Raw genomic sequence first — 20,747 nt, 5'->3', positions numbered from 1 at the left:
CGCTGTATGACACTCCTCGCGCGTGAAAGAGAGAGAGAGAGAGGGGAGCGGGAAGTGGAGAGAGTCGGTGGAGTTGGGTGGAAAACGGACGGGAATTAATTTGAAATTGCGAAGAATATCGCATTCAACGGGATCCAGGCGGGGAAACGGGACGCGATTTACACGGAGTGGCGGATCTCACTCGTAATACATCCCGAACACACTGCACCAGGCGTGTATATGGTTGTTTTGGTAAACATGGTAGGAATAATTGTCGCGGTCCACGTCCCAGAGACACTGGAAGGCCGCGTATACGCTTTGGTCGAGACGTTGAACTATAGTCACCTGTGCCACGATTTTGTACCTTACAACAAGAAGAACCGGTATTTCTACGCGGAATTCGATACGCGGTGCCTCTACGCAACGCGTGAAACATAATATTTTCAGCTCCCGTAACCGGGTTTCGTGTTCGCGTTCCCGCGAAACGAGCGTTCCCTCTCGAACCGGATCGTTAATCGAGACCGCCGATTCGAAAACCGGAATTCGAATTACACCGAACCCCTCGTTAAAAAGTCGCGTTTACCGTACTTTGATCGTGTGTAAACGCGATCGTATCCCGACCGGCTTTAATCGAGTGCAGGTAAAAAGTTTTGGAAAAAAATTTCGTACATGGAAAAATAATCCGAACAGGGTCGTGTTCGATCTCGTTTTCATCGGGAGAATCTCGCCGATCCGTTCGGAGTACTTCCGGGGAGATACGATAAGAAATACGGAAGTTCTCTCGCTTTGAAGCTTGACGACGCGTGTCTCGATCGGTCTCCTCGTCGAAACGGTTCCTAAATACGAAAGTCGATTCGAGGTAAAGGAATCGCTACCGTGCCTCGTTAAAACGCTTCGAGCGAGCACGACGGTATACCCTTTAACGAGGGGGGTGGCTGCTTTAATTGCAAAAGAATCGACGAGTATTTCGAGACGGTTCATTGTACTACCTGTCGTAGTCCTTCCTGCAGAGTGCCTTTTGTACCTCGGATGCGATCTCCATGCACAATTTCGCCATTTTACCCGGTTCGTACGACGTCACCGAACGCAACGAACCCTCCAGTAGGTTGTGCACAATTTTATCGGCCTCTTGCGGGTTGAATTTCTCAAACGATTCGAGCCGATAGGTGTTCTGGTACTTGGGTATCTGCGCGTATTTCACGGAGATAAAATTGCGCTAATTAGTCTCCGGGACTCGTAAAAAAATCACCAGCTTCCCTCAACGTACCTTCCATCGGGCTCCGCGTCTGTGGAAGAACACGCGACTCACTATGGAACCGATCGTGGACGCCTTCCACATGTTTCTCCTTCGATGCTGGAACGATTATCGACCATTTACCGATCGAACTTCGTTGTTCGCGCGCGACACAAAATAAACGTAATCGGTTCCTCGACGTTTCAATTATCCGGAGAACCTTGCGCACGATCAGTCTCGAAACTGTGTTACGTCGATACTTACACATTTTCTCGCAGTAGCGCAATCGAAAGGCAAGAGGACAGATGTTCCCGGTTGCGATGGAATTGAAAACAATTTCTTTACAAAAACGTAGCAAACGTTTTAACGAACATTTACGGAAACAAAGAGAAAAGGATCTATCTTCTGTTCGAAATTTCTGGTTGCGCCACTGAAACCTTGCGATCTTCGACCACCGTTGCATACCGTGCTAAACCATTCTTTGCTCCTGTATCTTAATCCCATTGGTTCGATAAATCGTTAAAAAAAAAAGGAATAAACTTTCGACCGTGGTATTTCAACACACGCCGATTGTTCGGTCCGATTAACCTATAACCGATTAACCTCGGAGGAAGATAACATCTTCATGCTGGTCTTCGACAAAGTCGTCGTTGACCGGAATTTCGACGTCTTGGATTCATTTTGGGGCTCGACGGACGCCATTTCCAACGGACTGGTGATTCCAAAATTAATACAAACGAATTACACTTGGTCGTTTGTCGCGCGGTAGCGAGTCGAACAAAGGAAAGCTCGTCGTTGAGCTGTCACGGTGACAACGGAACACAGATATCAGGATTAAACGTAGAACGGTATCGGGGAATCAGATCCCGTTCCGTGAAAGAGATCGAGTATCGACAACGTGAAAACGAATGGAAGTTTGTTCGTTTTGTATCGGCCGATAACCCGATAAACGTTGTTCCTTATACTCGAAGCAAAGTTTAAATTTAATTTTCCACCGACCCGGTATAATTCACGTTTCAACGTTACTTTATCTCTTTCAATTGAGAAGAGGAGGCAACGCGATTATAATACGGAATGCTCGGATCGCGGTGGTGTTCGCGCGAAGCGTACCGCCGCGCTTAATTCATATTGAATATAAGAAGCTCCTTATAATACAAGCAAGAAGTACACGTTTACGTGGCAAAGAAATTCCACGAATACCTTCCGGATATTGCGTCTGTTTGTATTATTATCGCAGTTTCCTTTTCTCGTTGCTCTTTGGCACGGGGATTACCCAAGCGGAGAAACCGAGATTTCTCGTCCTCGTCTTTTCAATTCGTCCGGGTTTCGCGTAATACGCGATATGGCTATCGCCTTGACAAAACTTTTTCACCAGGAATGTTCCGTTTCCCGTTAAGTTCCACTTCGTTTTGAATTTCCTCACGTTCGAATAATAACGACTAACGATTAAGAGGGAAAAATTTTCTCGAAAAGTCTCGAACGATCGTTCGTCGTCGAGGTTTCGTAAAGAAACGAGAAAATACCCTCCGCGATGGATAGGATCGATACCGTACCGGAGAATCGAAACAGCTCCTTTGTCCGTCCGTCCGATTCGAGCCCAACGAGCCGTTTATGAATCGAACGGAAGTTCGTTGGCAAACACGCGGCTCGTTAGCGATACACGAGCCCTCGAACCGACGAACGTTCGCGAATACGTTTCTTCGGAAGTCGGCGAACTATCGACGATTGATTCGATCAACGAGACTTTTTTCAAAGCGTGCGCGCGGCGTCATCCGTGTTTAGTTTCCCTCGAGTGACGGAGCGAAAGACACCCGAAACTTTCGGTCTCGAATAACTCGCGAATAGAAACTTTCGATCGTTTCGACGAACGAGAGAAAAAAAAAAAAGGAAAAAGAACTCCGCGAATAAACCTCTTATTCAACGCTGGACACCCAGCTCGTTTTTCTCGAAATCGACGAACATTCGCGAATACGTTTCTTTAGGAGTTGCCGAAGTGTCGTCGATTAATCCGACCGATTCCTATTTTACAAAGTACGCGCGTCAACAGCGCTTGGTTCCCCCGAGTGTCGGAGGGAGAAAGGATAGAGGGAGAAAGGATATCCGAAAGTTTCGAGTCTCGAATAACTCACGAATAGAAACTTTCGATCGTTTCGAAAGAAAAAGAAAAAGAAAAAGGTACTCTGCGAATAAACTCTTATTTAACGCTGGACATTCAGCTCGTACGTTTCCTCGAATCTTACGCGGAAGTAGTCCCATTAATGCGATCGTTCCCTGAAGGATTAAGGGGACGGATAATTGCGCGCGCGAATACTTTCACCGATTGGTAATTCGTAATCCTCTCGACGGACCGGAACAAAGTGCAGCGAGGAAGCGCTCCGAAAATTACAGCCCCGTTGTTCGAGCTCGTTAACGTCGGCCTGGTAACTCGTTAGACGCCCGTAGGAAGAAACTTACCTACAGACTGGACGTCTGTATCTTCTCGCGTAACAAATTCACTAAAACTCCCTGTACCCCGCCGACCTTACGGCCGCCACTCTAAATCTCGCGCGAACTTAACTTTCGGATAACAAACGACACTCGGAATCTTGTTAAACTCGAGTAGGGAACAGAGAGTAAAAAAAAAATAATTCGAGGAACAACCACCGAATCTGTCGGTTACGGACGATTCGGGCGATTAGCGACAAAATCGATTACGATACGTACAAACTTCGGAGAACTTGATACAAATTTTCCATATCGATGCTTCACCGATAACATCGAACGAGCATCGATGTTATCGCAAACGTTATCGAAAGAAAGAACAACGATGCAACCGAACGGTCACGAGGAATTACAATATCTAATCTACGTGTAAACAATTAATGGAAAGTTGTGCGTGTCTACGACTCCTTGTTTCGTATCGATAAGATATTTTTGGACATTTTTAATGCATTTGGAATATTATCGACGGAACATCGATCCTATTAAGGTATTAAAAATTGATACAAGGTAAGTATCGCAACGAACGATACATAAACGATACATATTGGTATCGGTTCGAGGCCCATCGACTACCTACGGTATTTACATACGTGGAAGGAAACGTTGGTAGGACTCGCTAGAAGGATGAATTCGGGATTTAATAAAATCAGTTTATATAAACGTGTATTCCAGTTTGACTCGTTGCCAAGTTACAACAATCTTTGCGTTCCTTGCAAATCCTGGTTCTTTACAGGAAATGAAAAAAGTTCTCGTCGTAAAGTTCCCCGTTTGTTCTCGATCGTTTCGAATATTTCTCGAATTCGCTGGCAATCTCGTTCGATGCGTCGATGGACTATTTCAACGTTATCGGCGCACCGTTGAAACGCACCGGGTATTTCGTGCTACAAACGACTTCGTCCCTTTTTAATTTAAATTCCCGTGGCAGGATTAAGTAGAAGCAATTCTACGCCGGACTGCTTTGCGTTTGTTTCGATTTTCGCGTCGTGCGAAATGGAAGGGTTGCAAAAGCCTCGCAACGTTCACCGGTTCTCCATTCTCTCCTCTCGCTTTACGGCGCCGAGTAGATTTATATTTTCGACATTTCGAGCCGAGTCGCGAGACATTGTACGCAAATTTGTGTCCCGAAACGGTAAACGGGACAAAGACCCGAAAGATCCGACCCGCGAGCTCGTTGGTCGACGCGTCCTACTCCGATAATAGGAAATATAATCTGCCAAGCTCGAGTTGAACTTCTTCGGCAGAAACGTTCCCATTGACGAGATATTCGGGAACCTTCGCCGCGTACGCGTCATCGACAAAAAGGAAAATAAAGTCTTACCTGTTCAACGATAAAAACGCTGCGATCCTTTCCTAAAATAAATATTCCGATGAAGGATGCTCGTCGAATAACGCGTCCCGGCATCAACGGGCTCGAGAGTGCATTTCACTCGACGTTTTCGATCCAAGTGCAGTCTCCTCCTTCGAGTACAATAATTTCTTGTTCCGCGATAAAAGAAAAAAAAAAAGGTTGCAAAATAATACCGGGGGAGTACGTTTCCGTGTACAACCTAAAGAAATTGTAACGATACGCGCTGCTCGGTACTTACGAATTATAGAGTACCGAGATAAAATTAAAACGTAGTCCGACGATTCGACATTCCCGTTGCGGAAAAGTATCCGATAACGAAAGCCGCGTATAGGAAACCGTTGAAATCTTCTTACGTTAATAACGTAACATTGATACGCGGCAAGTGATCTTTACTTACTTTATCCCACGTGCTGTAATCGAAAGAATTGTACATTTATAAACTACCATAGTCGCTTTTAGTTTCAAGATACGTAAAACCGTGCATATCGTTACACTTTCTTCGTACTGTACGTAGAAACTGAACGAGTGCGAGAACCCGATGTTCGGGACGAATGGGGTAGAATCTCCGAAAATTTCGAGACTCTCGAGAACGTTGGAATTCCTGAGAATTCCGGGGAGAGTCGGGATTCTCCGAAAATTCCGAGAACTCGATTTATTTTTTTGGAATTATTCCCGTTCAAAGTTTTCCGAGAGACTCGCGATTCTTTCGAGAATCTCGAACATCCTCGGGAATTCGACCCTTCGACCCGATCCCGAGAAAAATTCTCCTCCCGAACCGATATTTCCGACCTCCCGCGGCAACTCGTCCCTAGCCCTTTACAATTTTTTTCCCCCCTCCATGAAGCGACGAGTATTGTTACATTTCGTAAACCTCGGTCGACGAGGATCGAAAACTTTGCGCGAAATACCCACTCTGTCTCCCTAGCCAGCAAAACGAGTTACTCCTCGGCTCCCGGAGCGTTCGTCGAAGCTGATCCGAAAACCGCGCATCGTTTGTATCGCGTCAAAGAGAATTGGTTCGCGATAGGAAAATCGGCCGATCCGCCTTAAACGTTGAACTTGGCCAAGTTGTAAACCACGAAACGAGGGACGGCCGACATTGCCGGTGTCTGTTCAATTTCCAACCAGAATTTCCGTCGATGGTGATCAGAGGAGCACGCACCGACGACGAGGTCCGGGGGGCGGATCGTCTCGATCACCCCATGAATTTACATCGGTGATGCGTCCTCCTCGTCTCCGTTTCGCGGCGACCATCCCCTAACAGATGCTTCCGCGCGATTTGCATAAAATGAGACAGACCCGTGGCGCTCTCGATGTCCCCCCTCCCCCCGATGGGAGGGGCGCGCGATACGCACGTCCCGTGCGGGACTTTGGAGATCGTCCCCCACCATTATCGGAAAACGTTGGCCCGGATTTAATACCGGTAATCCGGTGAAATCGTACGTAACGCGTCGCTCGGTTATCGTTACACGAAAGTTAACTTTACAATCGGCCGATACGGTTCGAATCGTCCGTTCCCCCCCTGATACGAGGAAATGGAACCGCCTCTCGTTCCCCCTCCCCTCTCGATCCGCCAATAAACGGGGAAAAATCGACGAAACGACGAGTCCCGTGTCCCGCGCAAGAGGGAGGGCTGGGAACCGGACGAGATATTTATCGTTCCGTGAAAATTGTTACAAGACCGTCCGAGAAACGTCAGAGGACGATTCCCTCGCGTGGTGCCGCGCGAGGATCTCGTCGAACGGATGGTTAAGTATTTCGTAGCCGAGTTCTCTCGGTTCATAGAAAATTCAGTTCGCGCGATAAACGTCGATGCTCGTAAATCACACATCGAGTTCTCCTCTATATATCACTTTGGCGAGCTGCTGGTAAACGATCGGCGACACGAAGCGAGTAGGTACAGAGGGTGTGGTGGGTTTTCAGTGGGCGGCGGCGTGAGGGGGGGCGGGGGCGCAGGGATGGTGAAAACCCTTCGTGGAAGAGGCCACGGGGGCCCAGAGGCAGAAACGTCGCTCACCGAAATATCGTGTCCACCAGCAGGACCAGGCTGAATAAAATCGCTCTTCTGTTGACGTTACCGGTGCCGCCGTGCTGCATCGCCGCAGGATGTTCTCCTAAAAAGAAACTCCGTTTCACGGGTCTGATCTATCGCGGGCGATTCGCAAAACTGGGACACATCGCGGAGGAGGAGACAGGAGTAGGAGGAGCACAGAGAACGGCGGAGAGGAGGGGGAAAACACGATTTCCGAGAGCAACGAAAATTTCGTCTCCGGGGCGGATCGGAGATTTACATAACGAGTGGCGGAGGCTCGGGGTTTAATTTCAATTCCCGGTTGTTTTTTCGGTCTCGAGGATCCGTACCGCGATGCGTTCGTTACGCGTTAACGAGAAAACCGTAACGAGTTCCGCGGGCCGCGACAATTGGTATCCAACGACGTCGAAGGAACGCGGAGGAACCGGGGTTATCGAACCTCTCGCGAGTCGTTTTCATCTCGGTTTTCGTAACCCTTCCCTGATCTTCGACGCGCAACGAACAGCGCGGAAAATCTATCCAGGTGAACTCACCGACGAGAGTCTCTTCCGCGAGACGTTCCCCGAGACGGTGGCGCCCCGAGGCTCTCGACGCTTCGGAGATCATCGAAGAAAACGGTCGATACGGACACGAGTTAACGCAATCGAGCGTGTTTCGTTCCTCGTTTCTTCGCGAATCGGTTCTCTCGTTTTGCGAGCCCTCATCGCCCGATCCTCGACGCTCAACGAAGCGACGGCGAGCGGAAAAGTTTCGTTATCTCGATCGCCGCGCGACTCGTTTCCCAACGCGCGTCGATATTTATCGCGAGCTACGGTTTAACCAAACGCGAATCTACGAGACGTCTAAACGTTCTCGACGCTTCGGGAGATCTCGATAAGAAGGTCGATACGGGATAGGATGAACGTGGATCGAGAAGCGTATCGTCCTCACCGTTCAGCACGTGAATCATCACGCTCGCCGAGGCAACCTTGCTCGAAACGCAGGTGTAATTGCCGCTGTCGTTGAACAGCGCCCGCGTTATTAGCAGCTTGCTGGTCGTGCCGTTCTTACCTTTCTCGGTTTCCAGAGAAACGCCGCCCCTGTCGAACGTAAAAACGTTATTAAGGATTTCGGTGATGTTTGCTCGCGAGACAACCCGTTGATCCCTTCCACGTCCGACACGGCGAGAAAGGAATCGACAGGTAGGAGGCACACGTGCACAGCGGGACCGAATTGGTAGGAAATTCGTATGAAAAATCGGCGCGCATCTTTCCTCGGGGGCCTTTGAGACGTCGGTTTCTTTGCATTCGCTCGCCTGGGCGTTCGCGAAGCGGGTACAAAGAACAAGATAAACGAGACAAGCGACAAAGGGGTTTTACGTTGGAAAGTTGGCGTGGAGAACAGGACGCACCTTGGACCGTCGAAATCGATCACCGCGCCGGCATGGTACCAAGTCACGTTATTCGGGGGAATATCTTGCACGTCCACGATGCAAGTTAAACTGATCGTGCTACCCTTCTTGACGTACACCTCGTCGGGGCCCGTGATCTTCGCCTGCACGTCTGTATCGACACGAGCAAAATGAGGCGGATAAACCATCGTACGTTTCGGTTACGTGCGCTACGGTATAGCGATTTAACGCGTTCACTGTTCGGTGACCCGCGCGCGGATCTAGGCCAGGGATGGGGAACCTGCGGCCTTTTCGAGCGTTCAGTGTGGCCTTTTCGCATATTTTGTCAATCGTGCGCCTCTTCGCCGTTTGTACCCTTGTACACGTTCTCGAACCGCGTGTATTTTAACGAGTCGATATCGAAAAAGTGGGCCGCCGATACCATTTTTCCTTTCCATTTTCCGACCGTGACTATACAATGTATATGTGTATATATATATATATATATATATATATATATATATATATATCTATATAGGTATACGTATGTACGACGAATTAAAATTTCTCCCCGTGGTGATCGAAAAGTTCTCGTAAAAGTACCGTCGATAATTCCGAGAACCGAGATTAATTTATATTTAAACGATCCCTTTGCAATTTCGTTAATTACCGCGCGGCCTTCGAACACCAAAACGTTCCCCGCCCCTGTTCCAGGCGATTCTTGCTCGATCGAGTGACGAGTAGCTTTCGGTCGAAGCTCCAAATTTTCGAAGCACCAGCGAACGACAACGAATCGAGCGAAGAATCGCGGTTTCGCACCGAGCGAACTTTCTTCGCGGCTTTTATCGCTATTCGATTACGTTGCTTCTCTAGCGGTACGAGGTGAAGAAGCAGGAATTTTGCGAACGAGTACGCGACAATGCCGTACGAAGAAAATGAACGAACGTTGACTGGACCGCGAGACGATGTTGCGAGAAAGCTCTTCGAAAGTTGTAACTTTGAGAGATTAGGTCGACGAGCCGACTATCGTTACCCAAAAGTATACACACCGTTCCAGGAATACTACTAAATTCGATCGTACGATTTTCCAAGCAAACATTTTCGCGCGGAGTAAATCCACCGTAATGGAAACGTTCGTAGGTTTCATATATTCGTAAATAAATACACAGCGCGAGCTGAAATATTTGAATTTTCTTTGTAACGAGTTCGCGCACAGAGCTCCGATAAAATTAAATTGCCCGAACAAGCGCTTCGGAATAAATCGTAAGGCAAAGAGCTAATGCGCGTACCATCGGGTAATGGATAAACATTCGGGAAATTACACGACCGTGCTCGGAAAACATTTACAAAAAGCTGGCTTATTTTTCGGCCCGTCACCCTGACGTAATCCCTTGAAAGTTTTCGCGCGTGGCGAATGCGCGGAGAGTTCTAAATTTCATACAGCTCGAACGGTCGTCCCGACCCGTCCCGTTCCGTCCCGTCCCGTCCCGTTACGTCTCGTCCCGTCCCGTACCGTACCGTCCCGCTCCGTTTCGTCCCGTTCTGTCCCGCCTCGTCCCAAAAAGAGCATTTTCCGCGGCAAATGAATGCAAACATCCAGTTTCGGGAATGCCGGGGTCCGAGAGCGACAGAAACTCACCCAAAACTTTCAATGCGACCGCCCTATATATCTTGGGCTCTGTATTAACTTGACACTCGTAAATGCCGGCGTCCCGTGGTTGCACGTAATCTATTCGCAGATTCCAGTCGTCGTTCTCCGGATTGCCGACTATCGTAAATCTTGCGTCGCTCGTGTAAGTCACGGACATGGACGTTAGGATGTGCAAGTCCCTTTTTCGTATCCAAGACACCTGGGACAAATTACGGAGTGAGACACGGATACGCGTCAATCGACCGTGAGATTCGAGCCGTGGCAAATTCACCCGGACAATGTGCACCGTTAACGTCTCGTACAGCTCGACGATTTAAAGAGGATCGCCGAGGGAGTGGCCTGAGAACGGTGGGAGGAGCAATGGCCACGAAACTGAACGACGGGATCGCGTTTTAATCGACCGGGAAGCTAATGCAATATTTCGCAACGTCGGTTCGTTATCGCGAATCGATGAAGAATATGTAAACGACCGTGAAATTCCTATCGGATGAAAAGAACTGGTAGAAGACGAACCTCGACCAGCCTTACCCCGCACGGGGATCTTCTCGAACTCGTCGAGCTGTACACGCGCGTGCACGACGCTCGATACTACTCGTTCGAGTACACTTGCCAAACTTTCGAAAAATCTACACCGATCGATGCGTCGCAATTTTGTAAAACGGGTGTGAGAGAGGGAGAGAGAGAGAGAGGACAAGTAAAATACAAAAAAAAACGCGCGAAACGATCGTGAAAGAGGAGCACGGACGAAAAGAGGAAACGTGTTACGCGTAGCAACGATATCCGCGAGACGGGAATCGTTCGTACCGCGTCGATGGTTTCACCGTTGATCGAACAAGAAATCGGATGAACGCGGATAATCGTTTCGAAAACGGTTACTCCGTAAACGATGCGTTCCGCGTCGAAACCCCGACGCGCGATAATAATTCTTCGCGGTTTTAAGCACGGCACGTAACGGCAACACGAACGTTCACGCGGGCCAATTCCGCGGGAACGAATTCTACCGTTTCACCCTCGACGATTCCAGTTATTTCATCCCTTCTCCGCGGCTCGGCCCTCCTCCCCCTCCCCCCTCCCCGCGTCTTGCGGGAAATTTTGATTCGTAAATTTCCGACGGAAGCGATTACGGTGCAACGGCGATTACCAGAAATTACTCCGCGCGCGGCGCGTACCCGTTTCAACGGAACTGAACGTGACTCCTATGCTTGAAATATTTGCCAAGGATTCCGGTAGCCCTAAATTGCTGATACGGCCAACATCGCGATTATAGTTGGCGAAAGTATACTCCTACGCGGCAACGGGGTATAACTCCGAGTAACGCGGGGATCTCCTAACTCACGGGCTCCTGCCCGGATATTCTTGCAATATTCCACGCGATACGGTTATTAAACTCTTTCCCGGAACTTTGTACGAACGTGATACAAATTCGGGTGGGTCTTGACGAGACAACGTAAGAAAAAGTGGGATAAGGGGAAAGAAAGAAAGGGTAGAAGAAGGGATGGAAGGTAAGGGGAAAAAAGAAAGGTAAAAAGAAAGTTATTACGCCGCGACTCGTTCGTGCGTTTTCCCTCGATCGTTCGGTAGGAAGTAGACTCTACGTAACGAGACGCGCAACGACGCGATCTCGACGAAATCCAAATGCGTGCACACGCGAAGACGAACGCATTGTTTTTTCGCGTAGGTCCTCTATGTACCGTTTCGTCCGTGGTTTCGTTCGTCCCGTAGGAAAAAAAAAAACAAGGAAAAACTCGCGCGTCGGCTCGACTCGATCGGTCGACTCTCGCGAAACTCACGGTTCTGTTGCCCAGGTTCTTGACGCGGCACAACAGCACAACGGTTTGGCCCACAACGGCGGTCACCTTTTGGGACGTCTCTTTGAAAAAATATGTCCTCTTCGTCCCACGATGCGAGCGTTGTTCCGCTTTATCGAGGTGCTCGTCGTCGAGCCGTTGCACCGCTAAAATTCAGAACATCGCACGCTTGAACCAATCGCGACGCGAACAAGCGTTCGTTTCACGAGTACTCTCCGCGCGTACGTCGCGTTCCTCGTTTTTACAATCTCAGCGTCGTCGGGACCGTTTTACAACGATCGCGCGACGCGCGACACTCTCCCAGGGACAACCGTCGGAACGAGTAGCCCAACGCGCTTCCGACGAACTGTGAAAACTCACGGATATTCGGAAAACACGAACCGACATTTTCTTATCGCGAGTCGACGAGTCTCTTCGTTGAACGATCTGAACGCAACGCACGCGACAGAATTCACGAAACGATTTCTCCGATCGGTGAACCGAAACGCTTAAACGTTGAGCACGAATCGAGGATTTTTTTTTCTTTGGAAGAAAAAAATGAAAACAACATTCCTCCGATCGGTGAACCGAAAGGCGTAAACGTTGAGCACGAATCGAGAATCTTTTTTTGGAGAAAAAAAAAATGAAAACAAATCGTCCCGATCGCTACGTGACCCGTTATCGCGCAGTTTTGGTTTGTGTACACATTGAGAGTGGTTCTACCTAAGTTCCGGTGACCGGACGGCGGTTCGGCGTGTAACAGGTACCCGATTCCAAGCAGTATAAGGGCCATGCCATGGAACGGTGCCATTTTTTTACGTACGAGACTTTCTCATCTTTATTCGCTGCCTCTTCCGTTTCTCCGTGATCCGTAGAGCACTCCGAAATCTATCGGTGGTTGCACGATCGTCCCTTGACGACTACCATTCCTCGTCCTCCATCTCCCGAGGAATTCCTTCGCGATACTCGTGCAACCGATCTTTCTCTTCGGTAACGAACGAACGACAATTTCACCCACAACCTTTGAACGTTTACGTTTCGATATAATTTTATACATTTCTCGGTAATCCAACGGCAACGATCACGATCCACGAAACAACGGAATCCTCGATCGAAGCGAAGGGACGCGGCGTCGTTTGATTCATCGCGTTTAACGAGGATCCATTTTTAAGTAGCGAGAAAATAAATCGAACGGAACGGGGAAGCGGTGGACGCGTAAATTTCGGCAACGCGCGCGTTCGTTGAACCGTGAACAACGGTTCGTCCGAGCCACGATTTATCAACGCGCGCCTACTTGTCGGAAGAAGCGGCGCGAAAAGTCGTCGCGCGGGTCTCGTGGTTCGGCGAGGTTTCAACGCTCGATCATTGAAACGAACGGCGATGGTGGAGCTTCGAGAACAGCGCGCTTCGACAGCGTTCGAAATACTGAAAGCTGCTCCTGTCCGAGAGGAAACGAAAAAGCTGAAATCAGGGTGCAGTGGCGCCTCGCAATGCCCCCGATAGTTGCGATTGCGCCGACAGCTCGCCGGTGTTCTTATCGCCCTTATCCGACGTGTCCGTTTATTGCGCTGCAATTTTACCAACATCTCGGTCCCGCTTTATCGGGGGAACGATCCTGCGTTGCATCGTTGTCGCGTTAAATCTTTATCGAGTACTCGGGGATAACTCAACGACCGCGAAATTTGTACATGCACACGACGATTATCGAAAAACTCGGGAAGGTACGGGTATGGATTTTAATTACTAAATCGTAATTATTTAACAGATTTATAAACAAAAAAATATATATATGTAAACAAATATGTATATGTATATGTATATATGTATATACGCATTACATATACACGCGCAACAGTGTACGCGATATCTTTTACCTTATCCCGATACAAAACGCGATAAAATTTGTACGTTGTAACAATTGATCACTCTACAATAAAATGTATAAACGATCCCCTGAATGTTGAATACTCCATTGAATACTCTAAGATTCCTTAAATACACCACCCAATGGTACGTACGATACAGATCGATATATTGTTACTGGAATTCGTGTTTGGTCAGTTTCTATGAAAATCACTCTTTGTACCGCCGGTTTTTGAAATTAATTCTACGTCGGTTATTTTCATCGAAGTCGGAGACGCCGCGGATTTGCACATGTCATAAACTGTTAATGCCGCGACAGTTACGGCCGTTAAAGCTTCCATTTCTACACCTGTCTTACCGGTGCATCTCACTTCCGCTATGATTTCTACTCGATGCATTTCGTCGTTTAAATGTAATTGCACGTTTACGTAAGATAACGAAAGCGGATGACACAGTGGTATCAAATCGGAAGTGCGCTTGGCTCCCATAATGCCCGCCAATTGTGCTACGGACAACACGTCCCCCTTTTTTACATTATTCTCGGCTATTAATTTACTTATAACCGAATCGATCTGTACAAATCCTCTCGCTATCGCGACACGTTTAGTTTCGGCTTTCGAACCTACGTCTACCATGCTTGCTTTACCGCCCTTGTCCACGTGCGATAACGAAGAAAACATTCTTACGTTCGTACAATTCTCGAGCCGAAAAACTGTGCGCCCTAGTTGTCGATGCCGCGCATCTTTTCGCCAATCATTACGACTTCTGACGTGTACGCGTTTCTTTTTAACTGCAAGTACAAGTAACTAACATTACACCTTCAACTTCGTCGGAATAAAATTGGTTCGTTAATTAGTAACTATGTAGATCGAGCGATAACGTTTGTACGCATATTATCGGAAAATCAATATTTTGTACTAACACGAAATCCCCGTAACAATCGACTATCCCCCGATCAGTATCATCGGCCTGTTTTCCATTTGGGACAGATTGAACATTCCTGAAACATACGTTATCGAGAACATAGAAACGTTATCGCTTCAAGTATAGTTCGCAAGATAATTTTTTACCACCCGTATCTACAGATCAAAGAGAAAACGTACCAGCGTGCTGCTTTTGTTTACGTTGCACTGCGGTACCGATCATTTCTGTCAAAACATCGTCGGATGCTCCACTACGTAAAGCATCTCGAAGAGACACTTCTCCTTTCCCTTCGAACAAACAGACCTTTAAATTTCCATCTGCCGTTATTCTTAAGCGGTTGCACGAACTACAAAAATGTTCACTCATCGACGTGATAAATCCGATTTGTCCTATAAATCCAGGGACATGATATGCCTATTTGGAAAGAATACTATTCTCTTAGTAACGTACGTATAAAGTAAAATTATATTTTAAATATAATTTTTTAATTTCTACACACTTTCGACGTATCATTGTACTCGTTCGGAAGACGTTGCAAATCTGGATATACGTCTCTAATTATTTTTTTCATAGAATCGAAAGAGACCATTTTATTTTCGTTCCACTTGTTCCCTTGAAAAGGCATGTATTCGATGAAACGTACATCGATCGGACGATTTTTCGTCAAGTTTACGAAATCGATTAACTCGTCGTCGTTAAAGCCCTTTACTACCACACAGTTTATCTGAAAAATATATATTTGTAGATTATTTATATCTAGATATTTCAGTCAAGATTTTTAGTATTTTCTCACCTTTGTAGGATTGTAACCTAGTTGAACAGCTAGATCTATTGCAGCTATAACTCTAGTCCAACCCTTTCTACGAGTGAATTGTTCAAAACGGTTTTCTCTCAATGTATCCAACGAAATATTTATTGTATCCAATCCTGCTCGTTGAAGGGAGGGCAACTGACGCGTTAATGTCAACCCATTGGTAGTAAGAGCAACCTGCTTTAAACCAGGCAATTGTTTCAAACCAGCTGCAATCATTTTATCTATTATATCAAAAATTTAAAAGGAGAAAAATATTAGTATTCGAAATAAAATTATTTACCAACTATGTCGACAATGTCTTTTCGAACAGTTGGTTCACCACCTGTTAAACGTACTTTACGCACACCCTTTTTTACAAATAGATCAGCTATTTTAATTATTTCCTCTGTTCTTAAAATACCATCATTTTTTGTCAACTTAACTCCTTCTGCTGGCATACAGTACAAACCTATAATAAACGTAGTATTTTGAAAAATTGTTCCATTTTAAATTATAAATCTTCCTCAACAACTGCTTACATCGAAGATTACAACGCTCTGTGATTGAAATACGTAAATAAGTATGATGTCGCCCAAAAGAATCTGTGAGTATGTCATTATAACTGTTTTTGTTTAATAATTTCCTGAATTCCTGTATCTATAACAACACAAATGATAATAATAATAACAAATATATAAAATGTCTGTTTGTTAAATTTATTGAAACATAATCTTATTCGTATTATAGTTGTATGTATAATTAATAAAGTGCAAAATGTATTTATATATTTTAACATTACTTTTTAAAATTTTCATATAAACTTTAACAACATTTTATTAGCAATTTATTATTTATTCCCTATATAATGTTACTACAAATACATTTCTAGATATTGTAAGATAATAATTTGTAAATAATAACAAATTGTAGTAATAAAATTACACACATTAATAAAAAGATAACTACGTATTGCGTAAATTTAAAAAAAGAAGAAATATTTAAATACATCGAATATTAAAAGAGAATACACTTACTCTGGATGATGCATTCGGTGCAATAGATGCTTCTGTAGATGAATACACGGCACCAAAGATTGTTTTAACGGTATTAATCTTGCGAAACATTTAAATAATGCGTGATAAGTAGAAAATGGAGTGACTTATAACCTTTACGTGAAATAAAAAATATTCTAGTTCCCTTTCCTATATAAAAAAAATAAAAAAATCATATAAATTAAATTTCTCCAAGATGGCGCCGTTTTTAAATACTTACCTATTCGGTAGCTTTATTAGAACTGTGTTATGCGTTGTGGCTACATACTGATTCTTGGATCATCAAAGATAATCGTTCCTGATCACTCTTTTATGTCCTTGAGCTTGTCAGAACTATCATCAAGATAACTCATATCAATCTTGCGACTTACATATGTATGCTTTAAAATTATGATACGCAACCGCGTATTCGTCGTAACCAATCATCAAAGAATTTCCACTACATTGCACAAATTTTCTAGAATCATTGCTATACTGTTGATAGCAGTGATAGCGTTGCATTGATGTGTTGTTTAGATACATTTTTTCACGTAACCTATAAAGAGGAAGAAATGCTACTTATTTATGATCGTAGCAATACAAAATTAAGAAAACATGTCTTTGTTTCCGGCTTATTCCACTGAAAAAAATGAATCACCAGATTCCAATAAACCGAATAATGTTGTAAAAGGTTACCAAAATTATTTGTTAAAAACCATTATCGATTGCAACATTTTTTTATTACAATAAAATTATTTTTAAATTATAGGAGACGAAACAACCAGTTGGTTATATAATTTTAGTTGTCTAGAACGTATTTCATCCAACAATTTTGTCGATTTCTCTTCGGATTCTTCAAATGAAACTACAAGTAAAGCTTCTTATTCTAATAAACAACAAGTATCGTATGATACTGCTTCTTCGAGCAATGCAAGTCTTATGCCAAAAGAAAGGAAAGTATCTAAACATATTAAAAAGAGAGAATCGAAGAAAAGAAAATATTCCTATGAAAAAGAAGAAAAATCAAAATATAAACGAGAAGTGGAAAATGTGTATTTTGAGGATAAATACAGAGATAAGGGAAATAACACTGTAAAGACACTTTGTTCTAGAGTAAGACCATATTATGATATTGAAAAAAATTCTCTTGGTTTTATCTCGTACAAACAACCGAAAAAAGATACTTTCGAGAGATATTATATTAGAAATATCGATTGTATAGAGAAAACTAAAAAGAAAGATAGCACTATTAGAAAAGAATCTACTACCGATTCAGTTAAAGATGAAGAATGTGTTCCTTCGTGGTGCATTAATATAGAGGAATTACAAAGGAATAAGACTAAAGAATATAATGAAAAATTAGCAGATGATCCATATAATATTAATTTATGGCTTGAATATATTCAATTTCAGGTAGACTTTATATCTATTCGTGTGTTATCTGTTATTAATATCTCTTATATAGATTACATCTTGTAGGACACATTAGGGTACTTTCAAAAATATCAAACGACAAAAGATATTTGTCGAGCGACAACATTAAAAAAATTATCTATAGTTGAAAAAGCTATAGAAAAAAATGTAGAATCTGTAAAATTGTTAAAATTAAAATTATCTTTCATGGGTGAACTATTACCAGCTGATGAATTTTCCAAACAACTTGAAACACTAGTTAACAAGGATTCAGGAAACACAGTTTTATGGCAAGAATTTATCATGGCTACTCAAGCTTCAGTAGCAATGTGTACTGTACCAAAAGTTTTAGATCTATATTCAAGATGTTTTTGTATTTTAAAACAAAAAGCTAGAACAAACCCTCGTACATTTGATGAACGATTATTACGTATGTAACAAATTAGAAATTGTTCCAACATTCTAGTAAATTGAATCAGATAAAAATAGTTATCTTATTATAAATAGAGATGCTGTACTGGTGCCTAACATTTCTAAGACATACTGGACTCTGGGAACAAATGTGGGAGACAATACGTTTGAATCTCTGTTTAAATCTTAGTTTGAACAAGGACAGTCTATCCTTTCAGAAAACAATAGATGAAAAAAAATTAAGTAAGAAGTATTACAATTAATGACAATGAAAATAGTAACACATTATTAATTTTAATGTTACTATTAATTTGCAGTTGGAATGGAAGAGGTAATACTAATATCAAGATTGCCACTAAATCAATTATGGCAAAGAACAGAATCATTAAGAGAAAATTGTCATTGGATCAGTGTTAGCAGAGGTGAATTAGAATTAGCTGGTGATTCTCGAAGATTCGTTTTACCAGATGATGTTGCAGATTTTGTACATCCTATACTTTCGCGAAATTTTAATTTTCGAATGGCCATACATGCATTGCTTTTACTTAAAGTACCACTCTTACCCACTCGAGACTATATATTACAAGTTTGTATGACATGAAATTTAAGAAAAACTATATTCTTTGTTTCATATTGTAAACAAATAGTAATAATGTATTGCATATTTTTCATATCGTCAGATGTTATCCTTAAAAGAATTTGAATGGGGAATAGAAACTTCAGAAGTGTTACTTCCATTTGCCTATCCTGTAGCAGGTGAAATGACTGGCCATAGACAAAGAAAGGAATTATTGAATGGTATACTTGAAGGAGGTTTAACATCTGGTCCTCAGTATCTTATGTTTCATCCTGCACAAGAATCGTATTTGGATTTTATACGCGAAATATTTTTTACAATTGCCGAAAATTTACCTACTCTGCAACGTACAAGTATATATATTTGGTGGCTAAGATTTGAAAGATTGCTTATCTTTCTTCGTAAAGATGACTCCCTAAAATATGATAATAAGTATGATTCTTTTCATTTTCTTTTCCATAACCAGTAACTTCACACGATATATATGTTAGGTATTTCTTCTAGGGGGAAAAAATTAAAAAACACATTAAAGGAATTCTTGAAAAAAGAAGAAAATAGAAATAATTTACACTTCTATAAAGAATATGCATTGATAGAAAAAGAAATGGGAAGATTTGATAATTGTGTGAATATTTTAGAAACAGCAATTCAATCTCAAAGTGCCTGCCCCTCTGCAATTTCTAATTTTGATGAAAGGGCAGCACTTTTCAGCTTGTATCGAACATTTATAGAAACTTTACTTAACTCTGATACATATACAGAAATGCATAGAGAACGAATACTAAATGTTATGAAACAAATTGTACCTGGAGTAGGTGAAAATCAATTACAAAGTGTAACAGAATATTTAGAAAATTGCGTTAAAAGTTTCTTGCAAGAAGTTCCTGCAGAAGATGAAAAAGACACATTCTTCTTACCAAGTTTGAAGTGCGATACAATTGTATGTTATGCATACCTTTTGTATATACGTGATTCCGATATTGGTAGAGTAATGAATATATTTACAGACTGTATAAATCATTACAAGGTGTCTCATTATACACAGGTACTATGTCTTATTTCTTATTTTTAAAATGTAGATTTCATTGTACACATGCCATATTTATTTCAGGAAATATTATATGAAAGTCGAATTGCACTTTTACAACTTCATTGCAAAGAAACTCATGAAATAAATATTTTGAAAAGTGCATTAGATGATATGTTAAATGTATATCCAAATAATTTTTTTGCTCTTTCAATATTAGCATGCATCGAGGTAAAGATAACACCTTTGAAAATAATATTCTAAAAAATATAATAATATAACAAATTTTAACCATATTATTCTTTAACAGAGTGAGTTACCAATTTGGAAATTTAATAGTCAAAAAACAAAACTTGAATTATGGAGAGCATTTGCTATGTGTTTAGGAAGTCGTAAACGTATTCATTTCTTAAAAGAACATAATGATTCTATTAGTATGAATGCAGCAATAAATAAATTACTTCATTTTCATCAGACACTTGCAAGGTACAATTTCAATTAATTTTATTTGATATTTTGCATTTTATGTACAAACATGGAAAAAATTGTCAATTTGTAGAGTATCAACGACTAAATGTTGTCCATTATTATGGAGATTATACATGCTCCTCCTCAGAGAATACAACTTGTGCGAAAAAAAAGGAGAAGAAGTATATCATGAAAGTGTTGCGCAATGTCCTTGGGCCAGAAGTATCTATATTGATGCAGCTGAAGTTGCACCTCAACTTCTTACACAAGTTCAAGATGTAATTCGAGAAAAAGAATTAAGAATGCATGTAACTCCTGAAGAATTAGATATTTTGCGTGGTTAATTTTAATTATTATTT

At 43.0% G+C, this 20,747-nt stretch overlaps 4 protein-coding genes across 6 annotated transcripts; 1 reads left to right on the top strand and 3 right to left on the bottom strand.

Annotated features, from left to right (window-relative positions):
• Window positions 1-177: 177 nt before the first annotated feature.
• On the bottom strand, window positions 178-1,717 carry LOC143151661 (dynein light chain Tctex-type protein 2B). Its single transcript, XM_076321010.1, has 5 exons — window positions 1,651-1,717; window positions 1,434-1,552; window positions 1,247-1,333; window positions 969-1,165; window positions 178-343 (listed from the first exon to the last, which is right to left on the bottom strand). The coding sequence occupies exons 1-5, from the start codon at window positions 1,715-1,717 to the stop codon at window positions 178-180; spliced, it is 636 nt and encodes a 211-aa protein (XP_076177125.1).
• Window positions 1,718-1,725: 8 nt separating this feature from the next.
• LOC143151222 (immunoglobulin superfamily DCC subclass member 4) lies at window positions 1,726-13,204 on the bottom strand. The gene is made up of 7 exons (XM_076320149.1): window positions 12,605-13,204; window positions 11,885-12,048; window positions 10,083-10,293; window positions 8,465-8,615; window positions 8,005-8,153; window positions 7,060-7,156; window positions 1,726-1,925 (listed from the first exon to the last, which is right to left on the bottom strand). Exons 1-7 carry the CDS (start codon window positions 12,690-12,692, stop codon window positions 1,802-1,804), a joined length of 984 nt encoding a protein of 327 aa, XP_076176264.1. The 5' UTR covers window positions 12,693-13,204; the 3' UTR covers window positions 1,726-1,801.
• A 418-nt stretch (window positions 13,205-13,622) lies between these two features.
• On the bottom strand, window positions 13,623-16,867 carry Mocs1 (Molybdenum cofactor synthesis 1). Of its 3 annotated transcripts, XM_076320123.1 has the most exons (9): window positions 16,734-16,867; window positions 16,496-16,663; window positions 16,001-16,118; window positions 15,763-15,930; window positions 15,462-15,688; window positions 15,168-15,392; window positions 14,848-15,082; window positions 14,667-14,744; window positions 14,394-14,534 (listed from the first exon to the last, which is right to left on the bottom strand). In XM_076320123.1, exons 2-8 carry the CDS (start codon window positions 16,583-16,585, stop codon window positions 14,689-14,691), a joined length of 1,119 nt encoding a protein of 372 aa, XP_076176238.1. In that variant the 5' UTR covers window positions 16,586-16,663; window positions 16,734-16,867; the 3' UTR covers window positions 14,394-14,534; window positions 14,667-14,688. The 3 variants fall into 3 exon arrangements, with proteins under 3 accessions (XP_076176236.1, XP_076176238.1, XP_076176237.1); XM_076320121.1 differs by lacking the exon at window positions 14,667-14,744 and having other exon boundaries at window positions 13,623-14,534; XM_076320122.1 differs by having other exon boundaries at window positions 14,433-14,744.
• LOC143151212 (nuclear exosome regulator NRDE2) lies at window positions 16,725-20,734 on the top strand. The gene is made up of 10 exons (XM_076320120.1): window positions 16,725-17,183; window positions 17,262-17,905; window positions 17,972-18,335; window positions 18,413-18,559; window positions 18,634-18,902; window positions 18,997-19,325; window positions 19,398-19,938; window positions 20,005-20,151; window positions 20,231-20,406; window positions 20,480-20,734. Exons 1-10 carry the CDS (start codon window positions 17,108-17,110, stop codon window positions 20,730-20,732), a joined length of 2,946 nt encoding a protein of 981 aa, XP_076176235.1. The 5' UTR covers window positions 16,725-17,107; the 3' UTR covers window positions 20,733-20,734.
• The last annotated feature ends 13 nt before the right edge of the window (window positions 20,735-20,747 follow it).

The sequence above is a fragment of the Ptiloglossa arizonensis genome, chromosome 9, assembly GCF_051014685.1.
Source record: "Ptiloglossa arizonensis isolate GNS036 chromosome 9, iyPtiAriz1_principal, whole genome shotgun sequence".
Taxonomy (NCBI): Eukaryota; Metazoa; Arthropoda; class Insecta; order Hymenoptera; family Colletidae; genus Ptiloglossa; species Ptiloglossa arizonensis.
This window is presented reverse-complemented; position numbering and strand designations above follow the sequence as displayed.

Coding starts and splice junctions, on each gene's coding strand:
- Mocs1 (XM_076320121.1), bottom strand. CDS start 16,585: ATGTTTCGCAAGATTAATACCGTTAAAACAATCTTTGGTGCCGTGTAT. Junction 16,119..16,495: donor CACCGAATGCATCATCCAGA/GTAAGTGTATTC, acceptor GTGTTGTTATAG/ATACAGGAATTCAGGAAATT. Junction 15,393..15,461: donor TAGGTTACAATCCTACAAAG/GTGAGAAAATAC, acceptor TATATTTTTCAG/ATAAACTGTGTGGTAGTAAA.
- LOC143151222 (XM_076320149.1), bottom strand. CDS start 12,692: ATGGCACCGTTCCATGGCATGGCCCTTATACTGCTTGGAATCGGGTAC. Junction 12,049..12,604: donor GTCCGGTCACCGGAACTTAG/GTAGAACCACTC, acceptor TCTGAATTTTAG/CGGTGCAACGGCTCGACGAC. Junction 1,926..7,059: donor CTGGTGGACACGATATTTCG/GTGAGCGACGTT, acceptor TGGAATCACCAG/TCCGTTGGAAATGGCGTCCG.
- LOC143151661 (XM_076321010.1), bottom strand. CDS start 1,717: ATGGGATTAAGATACAGGAGCAAAGAATGGTTTAGCACGGTATGCAAC. Junction 1,553..1,650: donor CGGTGGTCGAAGATCGCAAG/GTTTCAGTGGCG, acceptor GTTTTTGTAAAG/AAATTGTTTTCAATTCCATC. Junction 1,334..1,433: donor CGAGACTGATCGTGCGCAAG/GTTCTCCGGATA, acceptor TAATCGTTCCAG/CATCGAAGGAGAAACATGTG.
- LOC143151212 (XM_076320120.1), top strand. CDS start 17,108: ATGTCTTTGTTTCCGGCTTATTCCACTGAAAAAAATGAATCACCAGAT. Junction 17,906..17,971: donor TTGAATATATTCAATTTCAG/GTAGACTTTATA, acceptor TACATCTTGTAG/GACACATTAGGGTACTTTCA. Junction 19,939..20,004: donor AGGTGTCTCATTATACACAG/GTACTATGTCTT, acceptor TATTTATTTCAG/GAAATATTATATGAAAGTCG.